The sequence below is a fragment of the Melospiza georgiana genome, chromosome 4, assembly GCF_028018845.1.
Source record: "Melospiza georgiana isolate bMelGeo1 chromosome 4, bMelGeo1.pri, whole genome shotgun sequence".
Lineage (NCBI taxonomy): Eukaryota > Metazoa > Chordata > Aves > Passeriformes > Passerellidae > Melospiza > Melospiza georgiana.
The window spans coordinates 59618585-59639960 of NC_080433.1; the positions used below are offsets into that span (position 1 = coordinate 59618585).

At 39.7% G+C, this 21376-nt stretch overlaps 1 protein-coding gene across 1 annotated transcript; it reads left to right on the forward strand.

The window, feature by feature from the left end:
• The first annotated feature begins 247 nt into the window (after positions 1-247).
• Positions 248-20878, forward strand: LOC131082915 (ADP-ribosylation factor-like protein 8B). The gene is made up of 7 exons (XM_058023134.1): positions 248-500; positions 4992-5072; positions 13520-13593; positions 14006-14099; positions 16542-16609; positions 17693-17763; positions 20472-20878. Exons 1-7 carry the CDS (start codon positions 312-314, stop codon positions 20519-20521), a joined length of 627 nt encoding a protein of 208 aa, XP_057879117.1. The 5' UTR covers positions 248-311; the 3' UTR covers positions 20522-20878.
• Positions 20879-21376: the final 498 nt, after the last annotated feature.

Here is a 21376-nt window from a genome sequence, read left to right on the forward strand (position 1 = left end):
TGCCCGACCCCGGCCAGCCCCAGCCGCTCGAAGGGCGCTGCCGCCGCTCCCCGCCCGGCTCGGCTCGGCTCGGCCCGGCCCGGCTCGGCTCGGCTCGGCTCGGCTCGGCTGGGCCCGGCCCGGCCCCTCCCCTGTCTGCAGCGGGTGGCGGCGGGAGAAGGGCGGCGGCGCCGTCACGTGAGGCCCTGCCTGGCGCTCGGCTCCCGGCGCAGCCCCGCCGCCGCCGCCGCTGCCGCCGCCGCCCCAGCCCGGCCCGAGCCTCGCCGCCGCCTCGCCTCGCCTCAGCTCGCCTCGGCTCCTCCGGCGCTGCCATGCCCAGCAGCGAAGCGGTGCCGCTGGGGCTGGGCGCCTGCCGCAGGTCGGGGGCGCTGGGCGGGATGCTGTCGCTGGTGGCGCGGCTGCTGGAGTGGCTGCGCTCGCTGTTCTGGAAGGAGGAGATGGAGCTCACGCTGGTGGGGCTGCAGTACTCGGGCAAGACCACGCTGCTCACCGTGCTGGCGGTACGCGGCCCCCGGCCCGGGGCAGGGCGGTGCGGTGCGGAGCGGTGCCCACCGGCGGGGCAGGGGCGGGCGCGGCCGCCCGGCGGGGCTGGAGGGGCCGCCCGCCCGCCCGGGGCCGCCGCCCCGCGGCCTTCCCTCGGCAACAAGTGCGGGCTTTGCTGCTGCTGCGGTGGTGCCACCGCCTGCTGTGAGGGCCCGCGGCGATGCGGTGGGATGCGGAGGGAGGGAGGAAGGAAGGGGGGCCGGGCGGGAGAGAGCATGAGGCAGCTTTTGCGTCGTTGCCACCTCGAGAATTTCACAGCAGGATGCTAAGGTGTGTGTGAAAGTGTTTTCAGAGGGAGGAGGAAGATGTCTTCTGGGTCTGGCTACAAAGTGTGCCCATCTCGGAGCAGATTCGTGGGCATGGGCTCTTGCCGTGGTTCACGTTGGCTTTCCATATCCAGTGTATCCCAGAATAATGCGCTGTGCATCCCTCAAGGCCGCGACTTTTCCGTTACTGAATTCTCTCCTCCCAGCAGTTGCAGCAATGCTGATGCCTCCCACAAATCCTCCATAGCTCTTCCCCAGCATTCAAGCCTGATTCCAGCATTCTGTTCCCCCTGTGGTGATGGCCTTGCAGCCTCACTAGTGCTGACACCTACCATGACATTTTCTCTTTTACCATGCTGAAATACATTTCTCCTCTTCGTTTGCTGTGCCCTCCAAACTGCATTTGAGTCCAGATTTGCTTTCCATCAGAGGATGGAAATAAATAAATAAATATATATATATATTTAAAAATATGTTATATTTGTTTACTATTAATCATGAAGCTTACTGAAGCTTTTCTGCAAGGTGGTATCTCTTATTAGGTGTATCGCAGCTTCAGCTGCTAGAAGATGAAAATTTCTAGATGTTCTTCAGTCCTTATTGTGAAAAGCTAAAAACTGAACTGGGAGACATATGGGTTAAAGTCAGAGAGATCGAGGCAATGAAAACCTGAGTATGATATTTGGTACTTGCTTTTGTATATGATTATGGAATAAGGGAAAAATAAGACAGTATGCATTAGTGTGAATGAAGAAGTGGAGAGAAAAAGGAATGGCAGGTGTCCCGTGAAAGTGTGCTTTGGGTGACATCAGCAATCAATGGAATACACCTGTAGCTGGTATTTTAGTTGGTTTGTCAGGCACTCAGGTAATCTTGCTGAGGTAGGCCATGGTGCATTTTGTGCCCATTGGAAGTGTTCATTTCCCAAGGGAGGGCCTTGCTGAGGAAAGGGGAAAAGGCATGACAAATTACATTGCTTCTTGGGTTGTTTTCATGAACAGAGCAGAGAAGAGCACAGCAGCTCAGAGACCTCAGTAGTGTGTGGTGGCAGAATTTCTGTGTAACTGTTTGTCCACTCCCTGCACCAATGGAATCCCATGGTGTTTGGGATGTTGTCTTCAACACCAGAGCACTCCTGTTGCTGCAGATCTGATTTTCCCTGCAAATGTTATTTCTTAAGAGTGTTCTACAAGGCATTCGTGTCTTGTGACTAATTAGGGAGGGTTACACATTGCAGGTTTTATAGATTTTGGATCTTCCAGTCTGGAGATGAAGTGCCATGATAATCATCAAAGAAAAGTAGTTGGAGATTTTTGAAAAAAAAATATTAGGACAAGGCTAACTAATATTATACATAATAACTGTATATTTAATAACAATAAAATAATATTCATATTAGAATATTAATAATAATTTTCTGTTGAATACCGTTGATATGTGAAGGGCAAACAGATTTGGAACTCTAGTATGTTTCTGAATACATATCTAGTGTGACAATGACAATAGCTGTTGCAGTGGGTCGAGAAAAAACATTGGAAATTACAATTTGTTTCACTTTGCAAGAGCACTCAGAGATCCTGTCATGCTAAGACTGAATATACACCCTTTGAGTCAGTCTCTACTCTTCAAAGTTAGAGCCATATTTAGTCCTTAGTTACCAATGGAAACCTTGGATAAAGTCACTGCCTTGTACTGTGGATGTGCATTGATGTAATGGAGTAGAATCTGGTCCATGGTTATTGATATGGTAGGGGGTAATGACACTGTTCCTTATCAGTTCAATATTCAGAAACTTTCAGAGGACATTACATTGTAGCATCAGTGATTTTTCATTTGTGTCAGGAGGTAATCTGTTTTTTATTGAAATATGCCAATAAATTTTTTTGCACTTCATATTCACAAAAATAGGCAATTTTAGGTCACGTAACCTTCCTTAGCAAGCACAGTAGTACAGACTTTGTGGTGGTCAAGTCATTACAACAGAGTAAATAGCTCTTGGACTAACATGAGCAAATAATTGAACCTGTTCCTTTCTTTTCTTCACTGTGTGGGAAAATGAAAAACTGTAGACATAATACTTTCTTTGTATCTGATTCCATTCAACCAGAATGGGGAATTTTTAGAGCAAAAGACTGAAGACCAATCCAGAGCATGTTAATTCTTTACATTCTATCCCCAATACTGGAGGAGTTACGGTGGTTTGTTTTTTTCTATTTATTTTTTGTCTTCCAGTTTAGTGTATTACATGTGATGTATAATTTGCTGACTAAAGTAGAATTCTGACTTCCTACAGCCTCCTGAGTTAACTCAGGTTTTCCAGGCATTCCTGTCCTTGAGTAATGATGCTACATTTTCAGTGTTTATGTGTTCATATGTGTTTATACATCAGTCCTCCACAAATACAGGTGCTACATATTTTTTAAAAATCATATAATTATGAATCATTAAGATTGGAAAAGAACTCAAAACATCATCAAGTCCAACATTTGACCAAACACCACCCTGTCAACTAAGCCATAGCACAAAGTGCCACATCCAGTCCATTCTTGACTGCTTCCAGGGATGGTGACTCCACCATTTTCCTGGGCAGACCAGTACCTGGTACACAAGAGGGTTTACTGGTTGGCTTTGTCATACTGCATCCATCTAAAAACTTCTGTCAGTGCTGGGTATGTGTATCTGTATAAAACTGCATGGGCTTTTATTTTCACTTTTTTTTTGCCTACTGCTGTTGACAAGTTACTGATGCAGGGAAGAAAAAGACAAAGGATGATGAAGATGTATAGTAGAGAATTTAGCAAGAAGATTCCCATAAGTAAGGTTGAACAAACAAGTAGAAGTTGTTTCTTTCCTGAAGGATCTAATTCTAAAATCTTGTGAGACAATCATGTAACTGTCAAGAGTTATACAACTTTTAAAGCCCCAGATTAAAAAAATTGTTAACCTTTAATTGTAAATGCAAACTGGAGGCAGAGTGTATTCTCACTCCACAAACAGGAAAGAGAAAAGTTTCAGAAATTGTACAGATCCCAGGAATAGCCCTGGAGGGGTAGACTGAGAGACACATTCCTGTTCCAGTGCACCTTCAAGCTCTGATCCTCCATTTCTCAGATGAGAGGCAACTGGTGGAACACGACTGCATCCTGCCTTGTCCATATACCCCTATATTCCTACAGAAAAAAAACAAAACCAAAAACAACTGACAACCCAGGGCACCAGGGTTGATAGGTAAATATGGGCTGATAGATGTGGGAGGGCAGTGGCAGGCCCAGAAGGTGCTGCTTTCCTTCTGGATGATTGGAAAACCAGGTTCAGAGAGCACCTGGGTCTCTGTATGGACATCCGTAAGGTATTGCCTGTTACTGTATCCTGTCCAGGAGACACAATAGCTTGTTAATGATTCATTTTCAAAAGGAAGAATGAGTGATGAGCTTCCTACTCAGATCTGAGTTCCATCTTAATCCTCCAAAGGTGTCTTTTGTAGTGTGTAGAAGTCTGTAAGATTCCCATTGGTTTGATGAGAAGTGTCTCTGTTGTGGGAATATTTCTCCCAAGTGGGTGAGGAGGCAGCATTTTTGTGCTGAGGGTTTATGTTTGGGGTTTATGGTACACTGATTAGCACCTTGTACTTTTCTATATTAATGGCATTCTCTTAGCTCTGCAGCAGGATTCCTCTGCTGTCACCTATGCAGAGGGAACAAGTCTGCACATAGTGCTCTCTGCGTGGGTATTTCTTCACTGTTTTTATATTTGGAGTTAAACTACTGGTAACAGTCGTGAGAAACTACAGGAAAAATCATGGTGTGGCCAGTTGTATAATATTTTATCATATTGGGTGATGGACTAGGTGACCTTTGAAGGTTTCTTTCAACTGAAATCATCCTACAGTTCTATATTTTGGCTGTGCTGCCAAAGGATCAGATAAAGAATTAGCTGAAGTCTCGTGGTTTCTGGGGTGATCTTTCTTGCTGAAGAGAATAAAAGATCATTTAAAGGGACTGAAATGAACAGTCTTCCATGATGTGACAATGCAGTAATTGAAGTGCTGGCCAGTGCTCTTGCTTAAAATGAATGTGATAATCTACAATATTGTAAAATAACATTTTTTAGATTGCAAATGAGAATCTTTCTTGTACGTATCAACTGTTTAATAATAAATATAATTTTGGTTTTATATTCCAGTCGGGGCAGTTCACAGAAGATATGATTCCTACAGTAGGCTTCAATATGAGAAAAATAACAAAAGGCAATGTTACCATAAAGGTAGGTGTGCATGTTTGAATTGATACAGAGTGAATAAATAATAGAGTAATTTTAACTGGAAATATGAAAGACAGGAAATTTCTTTTAAGGTTATAGGGTCCCTTATCTATTTTTCTAGCTCCAGACTAACTTTATTTAAAGCAATAGTAATCTATTTCTCTGTTATATTAATCTGTGTGATTTCATTGTATTCCATGCCTGGCAGAAGCTTTGTTGCACTTTTTTGATTCAGGAAGGTCATAAAATGTGGAGATAGTGAGGTAACTGAGTTGACTCCTGAGGGTGTATCTATCTTCTCTCTTCCCCTTCCCCCCTGCTCCCAGCTGTAAGTGGAATCTGGAGTGCCTTGACCCTTAGGTATCTCAGTGGAGAGTGTGGTTTAGCTCACATGCTAGCTATGCTGAAGTAGGACATCTAACTGAAATCATTTATCAGAGAACCGTCTCTGACAGCTATAGAGACACATAGGCATCAAAATAAAGATAAATCACTCCAGTAGCATTAAGGTGCTGCCTGTTGTTTGATTAGTCTTAATGAAATTCACAACTTCTAGCTAAAATTAGATTAAGGGAGTCTGGATTTTTGTCTTTACCTTGATTTTTCCCTCCTTTTCCATAATATGTAAGTTCTTTTCACCCTCAGTTCCTCTGGTCTGGCATGAGTCCTTAACTACTGATCAAATTCCAGAGGTGCCACAGTCAATAAAAAAGTTACTGCATTCAGACATAGTTGATAAATAATCCACAGGAATAGGAATTTCCTGTGTTTTTTTTCTTTTGCACAGAAGCAATGAGGCCATGATTGATAGAGAGAAAACATAAAGCATAGGTGGAGGAGTGTACCAATGCTGCTGCAGAATTGTCAGATGTAGAAGAAAACAGAAAAGTTGTGGATGGTTCATTAAACTAGGCAAAAATCTTGTACTAGTAAGCAGTTATCAAGATAAAGTATTTTGTGAGGCAGGATAGTTCAAGAAGGAACTGACTAATAGTTTATACCAGAGTTGTCTGAGCAAATGATGTTGCAAGATTAAGCTGTGCAGAGAGGGTGTGGGTGAGTTTCTGTGGAACTGTGCCTTGTTTTACTCTTTGATCTCAAAAGTAATTTTATATGTAGTTGCTATAATAGAATTTTTAAGAATAAGGAGATAATGCTAACATAATTAATATGTTTAATAATTTCAAAAACCATATTTAATTTGGAAGCCAGTCTGCCTAGGACAATATCTTGACTCATTCTCACAGTGTCTCTGCTACAACAGCATTCAGTGCAAGAAAGAGGTGTAGGGAATATAACTCTTAGGCATAGATGCTTATTTCTTTTAGAGTCTGTCAGGATAAACTACTTGTATGTCACTATTCCTGTATCTAGGTCAGACTCTTACAGGTTATTGCTAGATAAGGTTTCCCAAATTATTTTACTTAGAGAAAAATGACATAATCTTTTGATAAGTTGATGACTCAAGAATGATGAGGCAGTGCCTCTTGCTAGAATCCTTTTATGCACTATGCAGCCCAGTAACAAGAATTCACAGTAAAATTTTCTTTAGCCTTTTTATCCCAACAAAACAGGTAACCCTTCTCATAGAAATACTATGATATTCAACTGTCAGCTATTAAAATTAATGGATAAATTATTATTTTACTAAACCCATGAAGTTCTTTAAACATGACAGGAATGATGTTTTTGCTAAGCAAAGACTTGACATTGTGTCTGACCTTTTTTGAAGGTTTCATGGGACACTGCAAAACAGAATCAATTAAACTTACTATAAAGTTCAGGCTGACAAGTCAGCTAGGTCAAAAAGTCATCAAGTGAAAAATTGGCATTCTAGAAGTATTAAGATTGATCACTTTTGGAAAAGTAAGTTGCAAACCCAGCAATTAGGTGATACTAATCCTTTATCTGTTATTTGCTCTACCTTGGGGTAGGCCACTAAGAAGGGAGTACTATGCTAGGGCAGTGTCACTGCCTGGTTTCTTTACTTCAGTTCCATCTGCAGATTCCACACAATTCCATAAGGCAGAAAAAACTGAAACCCATGGTCTTCTTTTCTGTCTTCTAATTTTGGCAGTCATTTCCAAAAGCTGGTAGATTTACTCTTATTTTTAGTATCTAATCTAAATATGTAAAAGTATGGTCACTGGCGTGTGTGTGTGTATGAGTATTTATCTGAACCATGCTAAAAGAAAAATGCTGATTATTTACTTGAGCCAAAACATTTCATAGGAAAATGCCAGTTTCAGATGTTCTTGAATTGAGGCTAAACCTGTTTAGAAATGTAAGGCTGTCAGCTTTAACCATGAATTGTCAAATTTTGACTTACCAATATGTTTAATAAGCTGTCACCTGTTACTTCCAAGAAGAGAAGGCAATAAAGGAAGGATTTTATCACATGTTGTTTGAAATCTAAGCAGGGAGCTTTATATTTTGAGGTTGTGGTTGAGGTACTGAAGTACAGAATGATTTCTAGCATCAAAGCATTTTATGTACTACAATGTAGGGATCTGCTAGAACTGTTCTATTGAAGTTCATTACAAAACTGATGGCTATATATTTTTTTTCCCTGAGAAAAATATCTGACTGAATTGCTTTGAGATTTTAATTCCAAACAAGTTTTGCTGTTGGTGAGTGATTTGATTTTGATGATTTTTCTGGATCTGCTTGGTATTAGCAGTCCTTTTGCTTAGGTGAGATTTACTGTTCAACAAGCCAGAAAGCAATTAAAAAATTTACTTTAGCAAGCCAAGTTTTAAGAACCTCAGAAGACTTGAATTGTGAACTCCTGTTTAAAGTGATTGGGAATCTCCAGCCAAGCGACCTTTGGTTATTGCAGTGATGGTTTAGAACAGTCTCAGTTAAAAGGAAATAGAGCACCACAGACGTGTATGCACAGATAATGCCACAGATTCATTTCTCTTGCTCTTGCATTGGTTTTTCTTAAAATGGCACGGCCAGGCAGATTCTGCCCTTGGTGGCCATAGTGATCCGGAGGGAGTGGAGAGCAGGTGCTCAGGGCCCCGGAGCTGGCGGGCTGGGCTGTGGTCACCCCGGCTGTCGCCGCTAGGTGCCGGTGTCCCTCCGCCGCACCCTGCACAGCCCGGCTGCGGGAGAGCCCGGCTGCGCTTCTGCTGCTGCACTTTGCTCCCATGAGGCAGGGAGGCAGGAGAAGGACACCAGCTCTGTGCATTCCTCTGCCAGCTTCCTTTGTTGCAGCTCTCCTGCTCTGGACAGTAGTGTTTTCAGGTCTCTTTGCATCCTCGTAGAAGCAGAATCCTCCTGCTTTGTAATGCTTCCTCCTGCTAGTTAGGATTTCTTACCTGTCATATTGTCATTTCAAATACAAGCTTATGTGTGTACTCTGAGTGTAGCTCCAGCAGTGTTTCAGCACATACTGGCTATTCTGTATGACTTGGATCACTCTGAGGAAGCTGTGCTGTGTCTGGCCTGATTTCAAGTCAAGGCAGTTATTTCTGTAAAAAAAGAATTTTTGCTGGATGTCCCAGTGTTTAACGATAGTTGTCTGCAAGGAAGAGCTGTACTGGTGGTTCAGAAGGGCTGTGATCCACAGCAGGAAGCCCAGTTACTGGTGCTAAATCCCAGGGGTTGTTCAGTGTGTTCATTAGTGACCTGGGCGGTGGGACAGGGTGCACCTTCCACAAGTTTGCTGGTAGTACAGAGCTGGGAGGAGTGGCTGGTGCAGCAGAGGGTTCTGCTGCCATCCAGAAGGACCTTGACAGGCAAGAGAAATAGACTGGTAAGACCCTTAGGAAGTTATGGAAGTACAAGGACTTTGCTTTTGTGTCCTGTTGATCCTTCTAGCGTTGTGTTTTGTGTCTTATAAAATGGCAAATAGCCCCTGATCACTTAAAAATACTCTCTCCCATTAAAATTTCTCAATGCTTGTTGTCAAGAGTTGAAGATACTTTGTGAACATTTTTTCTTGCAATTCTATTTTCAATTCTTCGGTGGAAATATTAAATTATGAACATTGAAACGTGCATATAGTTTTTTTCTTTTATTTGACCTGATTAAAATGCCTAAATGATGTGTTTAAAAGCTGGACTTTATCACCAGGGAGGAGGGAGAACGGAGTTCTTTAAAGGGCCAAGACTGATTTCAAAGAACATATTGTTCTGAGAAATACTGCCTGCAGAAAATGTAACCACATCGCACATTTTTTTTGACTCTTAAGGGCAACTATGAAGGCATTTCCATTATATAGGATAATAATTAGTAAGTATTCTAAAGTTGTAAGATATTCTAACTTCCATATTAAGTTGCATGGCTGGTAGGTACTACAGGTCAGGCTGTGTAGGTTTGTATATACAGGGCAATTTATGAAAAAATTAAGGTTATTAGGTTTTTTATTCTTCTGTTTATTAGACAAAAAAAAAAGGATATTTTTGGTTGAAGATTCCAGTCTAGAATAGGTGATGGTTTAGGATTTGTCCTTCATGAGTTTGGACAGGTGGTAAGTAACCCAGCCTGAGCCAGTTGTCTGAACTTGCTGGGGAGCAGTGGGTGCTTCACCAGGTAGCTAAGGTGGGTGAAACAAACAGAAAAATTTCCTGCTGTTGGTGCCCTTTGAGCACTTCAGTAGCCAAAGAGAAATTTTGGTCACCTGGATTAAATGCCTAAATTTTAGGTGATTGAAGTTGTCCCATGCTTTGCAGTTGCTCCCTGTTACACGCTAAGCTGGCTCTGAGTGCAATGACTGCTGTGTGTGTGTGAGCTCATTGGTCACATCTTAGGCTTCTCTGTGCACATTGTGGTGGTGGATGTTACTGGTGCTGCCTTATTCTCTCCAAATACTCCTCTCTGCTTAACAAATTCCTCACCTGTTTGTTTGGGTTAGGTTTTATGGCTGGCACTTTCTGCATACTTCCAAGAGGAAAGATACATTTCCAAGTTCAAATATTTGCAGTGTTGGATTCATCTTGCAGGTTGAGATGTCTGCATGTAAACAGCTATATGTCTGCAGTGAGGCTTAAGCTCTTTTAGTAATAGTCAGAGGAGCTGGCATCAGTGCTGTCAAGCCTAGAGCATAATTCTGTCATCCTAAACAAGATGTTGTATCTGATCAGCTGAAATGCTGTCTAGACTTTGCTGACTACTGTGAGATTGTAGGTACTGAGCCCACACGCTGACATCAAGATGGAAATTTGTCATTGTAATCTCTGTCCACAAGAAATCTCCTACCCAGCATATCTGAAAAAAGCCATGTAACATGACATCTCGAAAATGCTTTTCCTGCAACTTTCTCATGAACCATCAAGCCTTCCCACAATATGAGCTAATTTGAAGAAACACAGCTAGAGTGTTAATGAACCTTCCTGTAACTGAAAGCTTTCAAAAATCTTTGAACTTATTCATGTGCATTTTTGCTCAACTGCCATGATAGAGCTCTGTGCAAAAGAAAAGGATCTGCTCCTAAAACACAGCTAATAGCTAGAGTCTTAAGATGGAGCCTTAGATCCTCCTGAAAAATTGGAAAGAGATAAATCCAAAGTTTCCTCTTTCAGAAGAATTCAATGTATCTCAGGTCAGTACATGGTAAACAGTGGTTCCATCCTGGTGATCTAGTTTACAGATTAAAACATTGCACTAAATAACAACACTGTAGACCTGCAAGTACAAATAAGAATTACTACACTACAGAAGTAGATAGAAATGAATAAAACAGATTAAAATGCATTACCAACAAGATATGTGCCTTTGAGTTTGAGCCTGAGCAACAAATCCTTGAGATTTTAATCTCCTGTGAGGCAATGGTACTGTGTATCAAAAGAAACTTTCTCTCAATTTGGTCATACTGTAATCTTTGCTGATTCTTAAAATCACAATTTTATCAATTGGGGTAAAATTATCTTTAAATATTAAGAAACTTTTATTCCTGAGGGGCCAGTAAAAGCCATGGGAAGATTTGAAGACCAGCCTCTTTTAAAAAACAACCAAAGTAAACTCCTTTTTCTAGCTAGCTGTACGTTCAAGTTTAGTCTCTTGCCTATTCATACCCAGAACATACTTTTTACCTGTGTATTAAATGCTGGGATGCAAAAATCGTTGGTATACAAAACATGTAAGGCTCATGTAAGAAAACTTCTTTAACACTAAGACCTCTCCCCTTTCCTTCCTGGGTACCTCTTGTATTCTCACAGTTCTGTCTGTTCAGTCGTGTACTATGAGAATGGTTGGTGCAGCAATTTGTGTTTTGAATTAAGTAGTTAACTCTTTCATTGGCTATTCAATATAATAAAGAGTATTAGACAGTTACTGTTAAAAATTTTTGATTTCAAAGGGAAAGAAGTAATATTTTTTTTAATTTAATGCATTTATTTTTTTTCATGTATCACGTACTTATTGCTATGTTGATGTAAATTTGGTTCTAAAGCTCTGTTAATAACACCTAGTCTATATGTGTCCTTCATGTTGTACTTTAATGAATAGCTGTAAGCCTGATTAGGGAAACTGACTGGAAATGACTTATCTTTCCATTGTTTCAAGGTGACTTTTTCTCCTAATGAGAGTAATCTTGTTCTGCAGTGCAATTTAATACTGCAAGATATATATCAAGCAAGGACAAACCCAGGATTTTTTATCTTGTATTATTTATTTTGTGATTAGTCCATGCTGCATCATCTTGTAGATTTTCATGGCTATCAGAATTCCAAAAATCTATTCGGACTACTAGCCTGCCCTATCATCTTTCCCTTTTCTTTTTCCTCTGGTCTACCAAGAAAATAATTTAGTTTCTTTTTCAAGACACGCAGATGTGCACCAGATGGCTTTGGATTGTTTCAAGGTCTTGATGAATTATTGGAGTAATTAGTGTTGGTGTAAGTTTTGTCACCTAACCATAATGCTGAATACTCATTACATTCAAGCTTTTAAAGTATAAAGGTTTATTTTACTAAGACCTTTGATACAGTGCTTCAAATGTCAGTACAGATATTAATTGATACCCACTTCGTGGTCAGAAGCTCTTTCATGTGTAAAATTTTTTGATCTTATTCAGGGAATCCAAAAGCACTCTACATTTAGGTGATACAATAATTTTATGTTAGAAGGACTGTTAAGATATCAATCAGGGAATGATTTTTACTGGTGAATTGGAAGTACTTCTTTCTAAAATATGAATATAAGATATTGAAATTATATAGAAATTGATACATAAAAATTATTTACAGGCTGTGAAAAAATAGTGGACATTCATTGAAAAAGGCCTTACCCCATGGATCTGTGAAGCCTTGCTCTTTTGTGAAAAGTTTTGTTGCCACTGAAGGCTTAATTTAGATTTATAGTGTAAATGTGAGGACAACTCTTTAAAAAATTTGTTTCTGTATATATTACTTCCAAATTCAGTTGCTTCTGTAATATATATGTCTCCTAGATCTGGTATACAGTGTATATTGTTTTGACAGCTAAATCTACTTAAAATAAGAAATAATTCTCTTTGTCCTTGGCAGAGGAACAGATCCATTACTTTTATTTTTCAGTGTTCATCACTGTCTTAATCTGTGTGTCACTTGTAACAGGACTGTCTTTGGATGTAGCTGTAACAGATACATTATCGTATAGCCCTGACCTGCATGATGTATAAATGTTACCTGGTACTTTGATCTGAGAAACAGTTTTGAAACAACATTCTGTCATCCACCAAAAATACCAAATAGTAAAGGAAAATACGTAACTCCTGTACAGAAAAATAGTGTGTTAATGTTTTAACAAATTTAGGAATTCCATGGGGTTGCTGGGCACTAATAGCGTGTGTAAGTATTTATGGGATTTGAGCTTTTGTGGTGGATAAGCAGAATTTGAGCTTGCTTTTTTCAAGAAACATTGCTTAATCACTTCAGGCCTACCTATACTACTGTTTCCTTTCTGGATCTGATTAATTAATCCATGTGTCTGTTAAAGCACATCTGTTGAACCAGTGGGAGAACTGTGGAGGTATTGGAGCTCCTTGGAGTGGGGGGCATTATCCCTTTTGTGGATTCAGTCTGCTCTCTGACCAACTCTTTGTTTATTTACTATCTGTCTTTAGCCTGTTGAAAATCTGATACCTTCTTAACTCAGGTCTCTCTAGTCACATTAAATATTAACCTGCATAACTGTTTCATACAATGATGATACTCTTTTTGCTTTTGAGACTGTGCATTTGCAATAATTCACTTCAGTATCTGAGTAAGACTTTTCTTTTAGTGAGTGGGAAAGAGTAACATTCTCCAAAAAACATTTGGAGCTTTTAATGTCACAGGCCTGAAATTCTCTGTGAATGTGCATGTCCCCCTCCATTAGCTAGAAGGGACCAAGAAGACATTTTAATAAAATTTTGGAATTGGCAATGCAATCTGCATGCTGCATGTAAGACTTAATTTATTCTGTTGGGTTAGGGCTATGTAGTTAAAAAGTGTTTTGAGGCTGGAGTGTTTGTCCTTTTTCAGGTGTGGGACATTGGAGGACAGCCAAGGTTTCGAAGCATGTGGGAGCGTTACTGCAGAGGAGTCAATGCAGTTGTGTAAGTTTTCTTTTGTATGTCCATAGAAAATGTACTTTGTAATATATATTATTGTAAAACTAGGTATTACATTATATTACACATAAAGAAAATTGATTTTTTTTTCTGTTGACCTCTATCACATAAGAACACCCAATACAGTAAAAGTAGTGTGTTTTGCATATGTAGCAACCCAGACATGTAAGTAATTGCATATTCCAAGCCATTTTTCCCCCACAGGCTATATTTAACAGCCTAAATCTGTTATCTTCCTATATCAATATCTTCCTATATCAGTAAATGCGGGGCTTATATAACTTTGGATTTTTCTAATGCTCTTGTCAATATCAACACGTTTGTCACATTTCAAATGTTTTAATACAAATTTCTGCAGGTAGTGGTCAATGCCATAAATAACTATTCTTTGTTGTAGTTACATGGTGGATGCAGCAGACTTAGAAAAAGTAGAAGCTTCAAAGAATGAGCTTCACAGCTTGATAGATAAGCCACAATTGCATGGAATTCCAGTAAGTATTTTCATTATTATTCTTACCTGAATGTTGACAGTGTGGCCTAAATCCTCCTGAGTTGGTTTCTCTGGTCTGTTAAAAATACTGGGTTATGTATGATGCAGCCTTGATACATTGAGCACTCTTAGAAAAATGATTGTGGTTTTTTTTCATAGTACTCAGCAACTTAAGAGTGCTGCTTTGTGTTAGTACAATTTCTCGTCTAAAGGTCAGGACAGATTTCGAAAAATTGTGTTTTCACGTGTGGCATTATCAGACAGTAATGACTTCCAGTCAGTCCCTGGGTGGCTGGGTTTCAGCAGTGACCCAGGTATGTTTCTGGCAGTTATCTTATGGCATGTGAGATCCATATTTCTGCAGGTTGGCAGACAGTAACATCAGCTAGTGTCCTCTGCCTCCAGAGATTGTAAAGGAGATTTTTTTATTTGTCCTGACTTTTTCTTGACTTAGTATTTCAAACTAAATTGTGTGGAAAAAATGCAAATATGTGCCTGTTCTCCAGTTGGAAGTGTCAAAGATTAGTGTATTCAGCTGAAATTCTAATGAAGAATATGAAGGTGGAGACTAATGTTGTTTATTTAAATGTAATCTTTACATTTAGGAATTAGGAATCCATCAGGTTGTCATTGGTCTTTATGTTGACATCACCAAACAAGAGTTCATACCTTGATTATAAGAAAGAAAACAGTCCTACATACAAATGAGGAAGAAATAACTCACAACTTGATGGCTCTTCCTTGGCTCCTTTTTTGTGAGCAGTAATTTGGACACTTGGCCACTACAAGTAGTCAGAGTTACCTGAGGGTGAGTGGACAGTGTAAGGACTTAAAGAATGCACTTGAAGTATGTCAAAACACTGTCAAAAGCCACAGAAGGAACTTCCCATAAGATAAGCCACCACAGCAGGAACATGAGATAAGCACAGATGCCACAGCAGGCAGAAACTAATTCCAGGCCTAATGGAGCTGAATGTTTAATTAGTATCTGAACATGCTGCCTGTGTGGATGTTGCCACCATGGCAAACTGTGGGAAAGGAAGTGTTTGTGCACATGCCATTGGTTATGGGAATAGCATCTACACCCCATGGAAACCTGGGACTTGGTCTGTATGAAAATGGTGCCTCCAGCATGCAGTCAGTCTCCCTCTCTCTCTCCCTCCTTTGCTCCCACTATTCTCAAAGGAGGGTTTTTCAAGTGATTTTAGTGATTTACCATCTTTTTTATAAGGTTTCCTACTTTTGTTGTGATTTTATATGTTAATTATCTGTTGAAAAAATCCTGCAGAAATAGGCAGTTATGCTGCTCATGGGGAGTGACATTGCCTGTCCTTTGCACTCTTTGCATGCTCTTTTGCTTCTCACTTTTCCTTACTAAAATGATTGGTCTCTCATATCTTCAGTAGTATTTAATTAAGTTCCTTGCCTCTTATATGTTATAATATCACATTCCAAATGCCCAGCCTGACCCACACAGTAATTTCCAAGGTGCAGTGAAGTATTTTTTACTTACTTTTATTTCATATGTAGTAATTAGTATTGAACTTCCTTCAATTTATTGTGCTGATGATTTGCCACTATAGATTTTAGAGCAGCTTTATTAATCTAGACTCTAAATTACTGCAAGTAATGAGTTTAATATGTTCCAGATTCATGAGATATAATGGGACAGTCTTAGAATTGTAGCACATCTGGAAAACAATAATGCAATCATAACTAGAAAAACCTTCCATTGCTTACTTTATCTTAGAATGTGCTCAACCCATTTATCTGACCTTCATTTATACTTGAGGCCTTAAATAGGAACTCTGAAGTTCCAGCATCTATTGGGTAAATTTTCTGCATTTCATGGACTTAATTCCTAATGGCTGCCTTTCAGATTTCTACCATGGATGCTCAAATTGGACAGAGAGGTGGCTGGTGCTTAGGTGATAGATGGTTTGTAGGCTGAGCTGTTCAGTGCATCAGTGTTAAGAAACAAGGGAGAAAAAAGTTGGGGAGAGAATTTTGTCTGGGTCTTTAGGACCAGCCTCTGCTGCTGGGGCCCTACTTTTGATTAACATCAGTCTGGTCCTCTGAATTGAATATCCTTTGGTGGCTTGGGTATACCTGATGCATGCTGGCTTCCAAATTTCTTTGCATTTAATGTGATACCATTGTAATGCCACCCAGAATGGAGAGATTCACTTTCTGAGGAGACTTTTGATACTAACACACCTAGAAAAAAATTGATCCAGTTTTCAGAGGGTATACATCCAGCATCTGGTCCTGACTAGCAGCAGGATTTCCATGATGTTCCCACAGTCATTGATCATTTTGAATATGTCCTCTCTTACATTCTAAATAGCTGCAAGATCCAGAATAATGCCAACAAAAAGTTACAGACAAAAAATGAAATTTAATTGCTCCTGGATTTGATAGGCATATGAATTCTTTCTTTCAGGTGTTAGTTCTTGGAAATAAACGAGACCTCCCAGGTGCACTGGATGAGAAGCAGTTAATTGAGAAATTGTAAGTAGCTGGCTTTTGTGAAAAGCTGAGACACTGTGAAGTTTGATTTGTAAGTCAAAATTATTGGTAGTCTATGACAATTAACTGGCTATAAAAGATGCTATTTTGCATGCTCAGATATTCCACTCTGAGCTCTGCTGGCACCTGGTGTAGTGATCTAGGCTGATAACTGACCACAGTAGATTTGAATCTCTCTTGATTGTTGTTTGATTGTGTGAAGTTATTTCAGATAATCCTGTTTTCCCATCACTGAGGGAAGAATAGGGATAGGGATACTGAAAGGGTCATTTTGACTTCTTTCAATACAATGCCTGAATGGTGTTAGAACAGACCCATGTCAATCTAGTGCTGGTAAATTTAAGCAAGTCAGGTATTTTTGCCAAATATCCAAAGCATAACTTAGGGATTACTGAAAGTAACAAATTGATGCATAGTACATGTAGTTCAGTTCCCACCTGTTCAGGAAAATTTTTTGTGCATGTCTGTGTCACTTGTGTGAGGATAAATGAATGAAAAAATAAGAAAGTGTTCAGAAGCTCTGAGGGAGGTTGGAGAATTCCCAGAAAGAAGTTGATTAAGAATCAGTTTCTTCCTAAATACAGAGGCATCCTTTCAGTAGGAGTAAGATGTGATGTATTAAGTATCATATAGTAAACATCCTGAAGATAAATGGTGTGATCATTTGAGCACTGATATTTTATTATGATTTACTGGAGGAAAAAAACCCTCTGAATTCTTAGTGAAAGGTGAATGTTAAGACATGGGTAATACTTGGTTGCATAACAAGATATAAAAATAACAAAATCTTATTTTTAGCTTATGGATTTCTGTGATTTTATTTCTCACTATTACACTGACCTAATGTGAAATTCAAATTTTTGTGAAATTACTTTATAAACTTTTAATCCTTATAGTTTAAGAAATGCATGGTATTCTGTATGCAGGGGCATATTTTAAGAATTTAACATCTGAGAATAGAATTGAACCCACTGAGTAAAAAGCAGAAAACATATAATTTAATGGAAATTTCTATTCTCAGTGTTTATGGGGTTATAACAGTACTTATCATTTTTGTTTCTGTAGAAACCTTTCAGCTATTCAAGACAGAGAAATCTGTTGCTATTCTATTTCCTGTAAAGAGAAGGATAACATAGGTAAGCTTCTTCTAGTATCATCAGTGTATGCTTTGGAATTTGGATCAGATCAGGTTTGAACATCTACCTCCACTATACTATTGAAGATCTCAGTAGATCTCAATTTACATTGAAAGGTATTCTGCAATTATTGTATGCCACTGTATTTGTTTCAACATAGAATTATGTTTAATTAAGAAAAACCTTGTTGAAATATTTAGTTCCATGAGAAGTTAATTTGACAGGGACCATGGAAAAGTGTATTTAAAGCCTGGAGTAATTGATTCCTTTACAAGAAACTTGTGTTACTTTTGAAGATACAGTAGCTATGTATAAAGGTCTTCCAGTTATTAGGTGATCCTAAAAAAACTGTGGGTGATTTACTCCACACATGGTTTTATTTGGTAAGCAGGTTTTATGAGCGTGTGGCTGTTCCTGAAACTGAGGGATGGGTGCTTTTTCCAAGTGGAAATGCAATGAGTGTATCCTGTAGTCAGTGAAGATCTATCTCCCTGTCTTCCATCTGCCTTTGCTTTTTGCCTTTTCCTCTCTCTCCTGTCTTCCACTTTCCTGTCCCTTTCCTCTGTCATTTTCTCCCATTCCCTTCCCTCCACAGGGCAGGAGGAAGGGATGAAGCACAGGCTGAGCTGGCAGCAACAGCAATTGGCTGGGGCTGTGCTAGCTCTGTGCCACCCTTCTCTGCATGCTGCTGAAACAAGTGGTGCTGGATGGGATGGGATCCAGCTCGGCTAGATATTTATAGCTGCTATGTGAGGAAACCAGACTTGATAGAAGAGCTGGGCAGCTCTGTAGGGCTCAGCTGAGTGAGGAACTGTGAGAGTGGGAATGGGAAGAAAGCCACTTTCTCTCAGCTACAGGGGAAATTTCCATCCTCCACAGAGAGAACCAGGTAGTGGAGATGGTGAGGAGACTGTACCGTGGCACATGGACTTCAGTGAGCTGGGGGAGAGTTCAGCTGTGTGCAGAGATGGGTCAGGCAGTGAGGGCTTCTCCTGCAAATGGTGTAGATGACTTGGGTATGATAGTTGGAAGGAAACCAGACACATGTTTGCTGCAGCTTGGGGTGCAGCTGTTATCTCTGAGTGAGGGAGATTCACAGAAGGTGGTGCTACAGCGGGGAAGATTAGACTTCAGGAGATAAGGACTGTAGAAGACAACACAGGATAATCTCAGTAGTTGAAGGGCAGTGAATGTGATCAAGGTTTTTGAAATGCTGTGCTTGATCCTCATCAAATTAGCAAGGCTGCAGTGGAGGTTCTTAAAAGTGGGATTGTGACTGGAAAGTAGTAAAACTAGCTTAATTTCTGAAAGACTAATGGAGCAAATAGATTTTGATCCTAGTCTGTTTATCTGGATGCCCTGGAGGAGAAAAGCATGCAACAGAAAGCATCCTAAAATTTGCATGAAAGAATGATCATTAATGCAGGAACAGTATAGATCCCTTACTTGTGGAAGTTCTGGGAGTAGTGATGAAAAAATCCTAACTGAGACTTGGCCAGGTATCTTCCAGTGTAATACTGTGCCTAGAAAGACTAGCCAGCTTCTTGAATATTTGCAAAAGCAAAATAAAGAATGGGAGCTCACTGCGTATAGCATTTCAGACTGTGGGCATTGTTGGAGCACCATATGCCATACTTTGAGGAAGACCTTGAGAAAAGAGGTTGGGTGAGAAGCTAGGGAGACCAAAGGGCTCAATTTATAAAGAAAGACTGTTATGTTAGCTTATTAAAGTGATGAAACTACTAGTCTGTTAAGGAGGGGACTGGCAGCTGTCTTCTTCCTCTGTGTTCTTGGCTCATGCCAGCGCAGTTGAATGAGATATGATACTGGTTTTGCAGTGTGAACTGCAGCCTAGCTCACTGGTCTCATCAGGAGCTGTAGGTGTAAGGCTGTTACTGTGTCCTGAGAGGCTGTGGAAAATAATTATATAGTTATTAGCTTTGATATAAGTGCAGTGGGTTGCCTTTTTCTGCAGTCTCAGAGCCTAAGCTGGTCTGCAAGGATATTCATGGAGTGCTGTCTTGAACTTAAGACAAATATGGCAACAAATTTCAATTTGAGGGCTAGAGCTGCTGCTGCCCCCTGACATCCTTCCTGCCTTCCTGACAGATGTTACTGCCTTGAGGCAAAAAAAATCTAATCTGCTCATGAATCAGTTTGTGAACTGCTGCAGCTTTCAGCTCAATGCCTTGGATTGCATCAGGAGGGGTGCCAATTTCAGCTATCAAATTTTAGTCCAATGTTGCATGTCTTTCAGAGACCTTGGACTCCTACAACCTACCTAAATAGCTTCTTAATATATTGTCAGATGTTTACCCTTCTCGTTCCTTCTGTTTGTGTATTTGCCTTTGTTCTCACTCAGCATTTCATTCTAGTCTGGATTTTACAGTTTGTTTTATGCTCTTCTTGAATCTTTGCTTTTTCAAGAGTTCCTTATCTATCTGTGACTTCGAGAACTTGATGTCAGTCATTGTATTTCAAAAATACAAAATGCACATGATTTAAAAACGTACAAAAATAACCAGAAAAGGGCCACCTGGAGGTTGATGTTCTGAACTTCAATTATGTGGGAATGAGAACCTGTGGGTTTCTGGCTTTTGTTTGGTTGGGGATTTTGTATTTGTATTAACCTGCTGGTGTTCTGTTCTGCTTCCACAGTCTGCAAACAGGCTGTTGAGTTTTTAATTTTGTTTCATCTATCCTGGCAGACATAACATTACAATGGCTTATTCAGCACTCCAAATCAAGAAACTGTTGAAGAAACTTTTGCTGAAGATAACTCTTCCCCAATCACTTTGACTCCTATCACCTATACACACTGAAAAGATAAGGAATGCAGCTGTCTACTACCAGGACTCACTGTGGTCATATTTGTTAACAGAAGTAATCTGACTTGTAACTTGTCTGTCTGGTTTCATTCTTTTTGTTTTTGGTTTTTTTTTTTTGAATCCAGATATTTGTCTGCCTAGGTAAACTCCTGAACGCCTTAATACAAGACTGGAAGAAATCAATAATTTTTTGAGCTGAAATGTTTTGAGTTTATGCATGCAAATTGTCAAATACATGGTACTTTTTTTCTAATTTGAAACTGAATAAATTGTGCAGTGGAAACAAATGACTGGTTTGTTTGAATGTCGCATATAATTATTCACACAGGATTTCTTCCCTCTAACACATGGAGTTAAGTACATTCAATCAATTAAATCAATTAATCAATTAAAACTATAATTAAGAGCTTCTTATTTGAACAAAATGCTGATATTCAGAACACTTTCACATACTCTAGAGAAAAGTTGTTTACTCTGGAGAAAAGAAGTTACGTATCTGTAGTTACTTAGTTTTTCCAGTCACTAATGTGAATTATTCATATGAATATTCTTTTGGAATTGAAAAATAAAATATTCTAGACAATCTTGTCCTTCTGTATTGGGAAAGGAAAGAGTCTAGAATTGTAGTGGATATTTTGCTTTCTTAGAGAGTGAGATAGCTGGTGAGATCATATGCATCTTCTCTGACGTTATTAACCCCCAAAATTAATGGATTTCTTAAGCATTGTTACTGTAAATGGAATTGTGTTTGTGGAGTACTCTGTCCATTCCTCAATCTTTAGAAT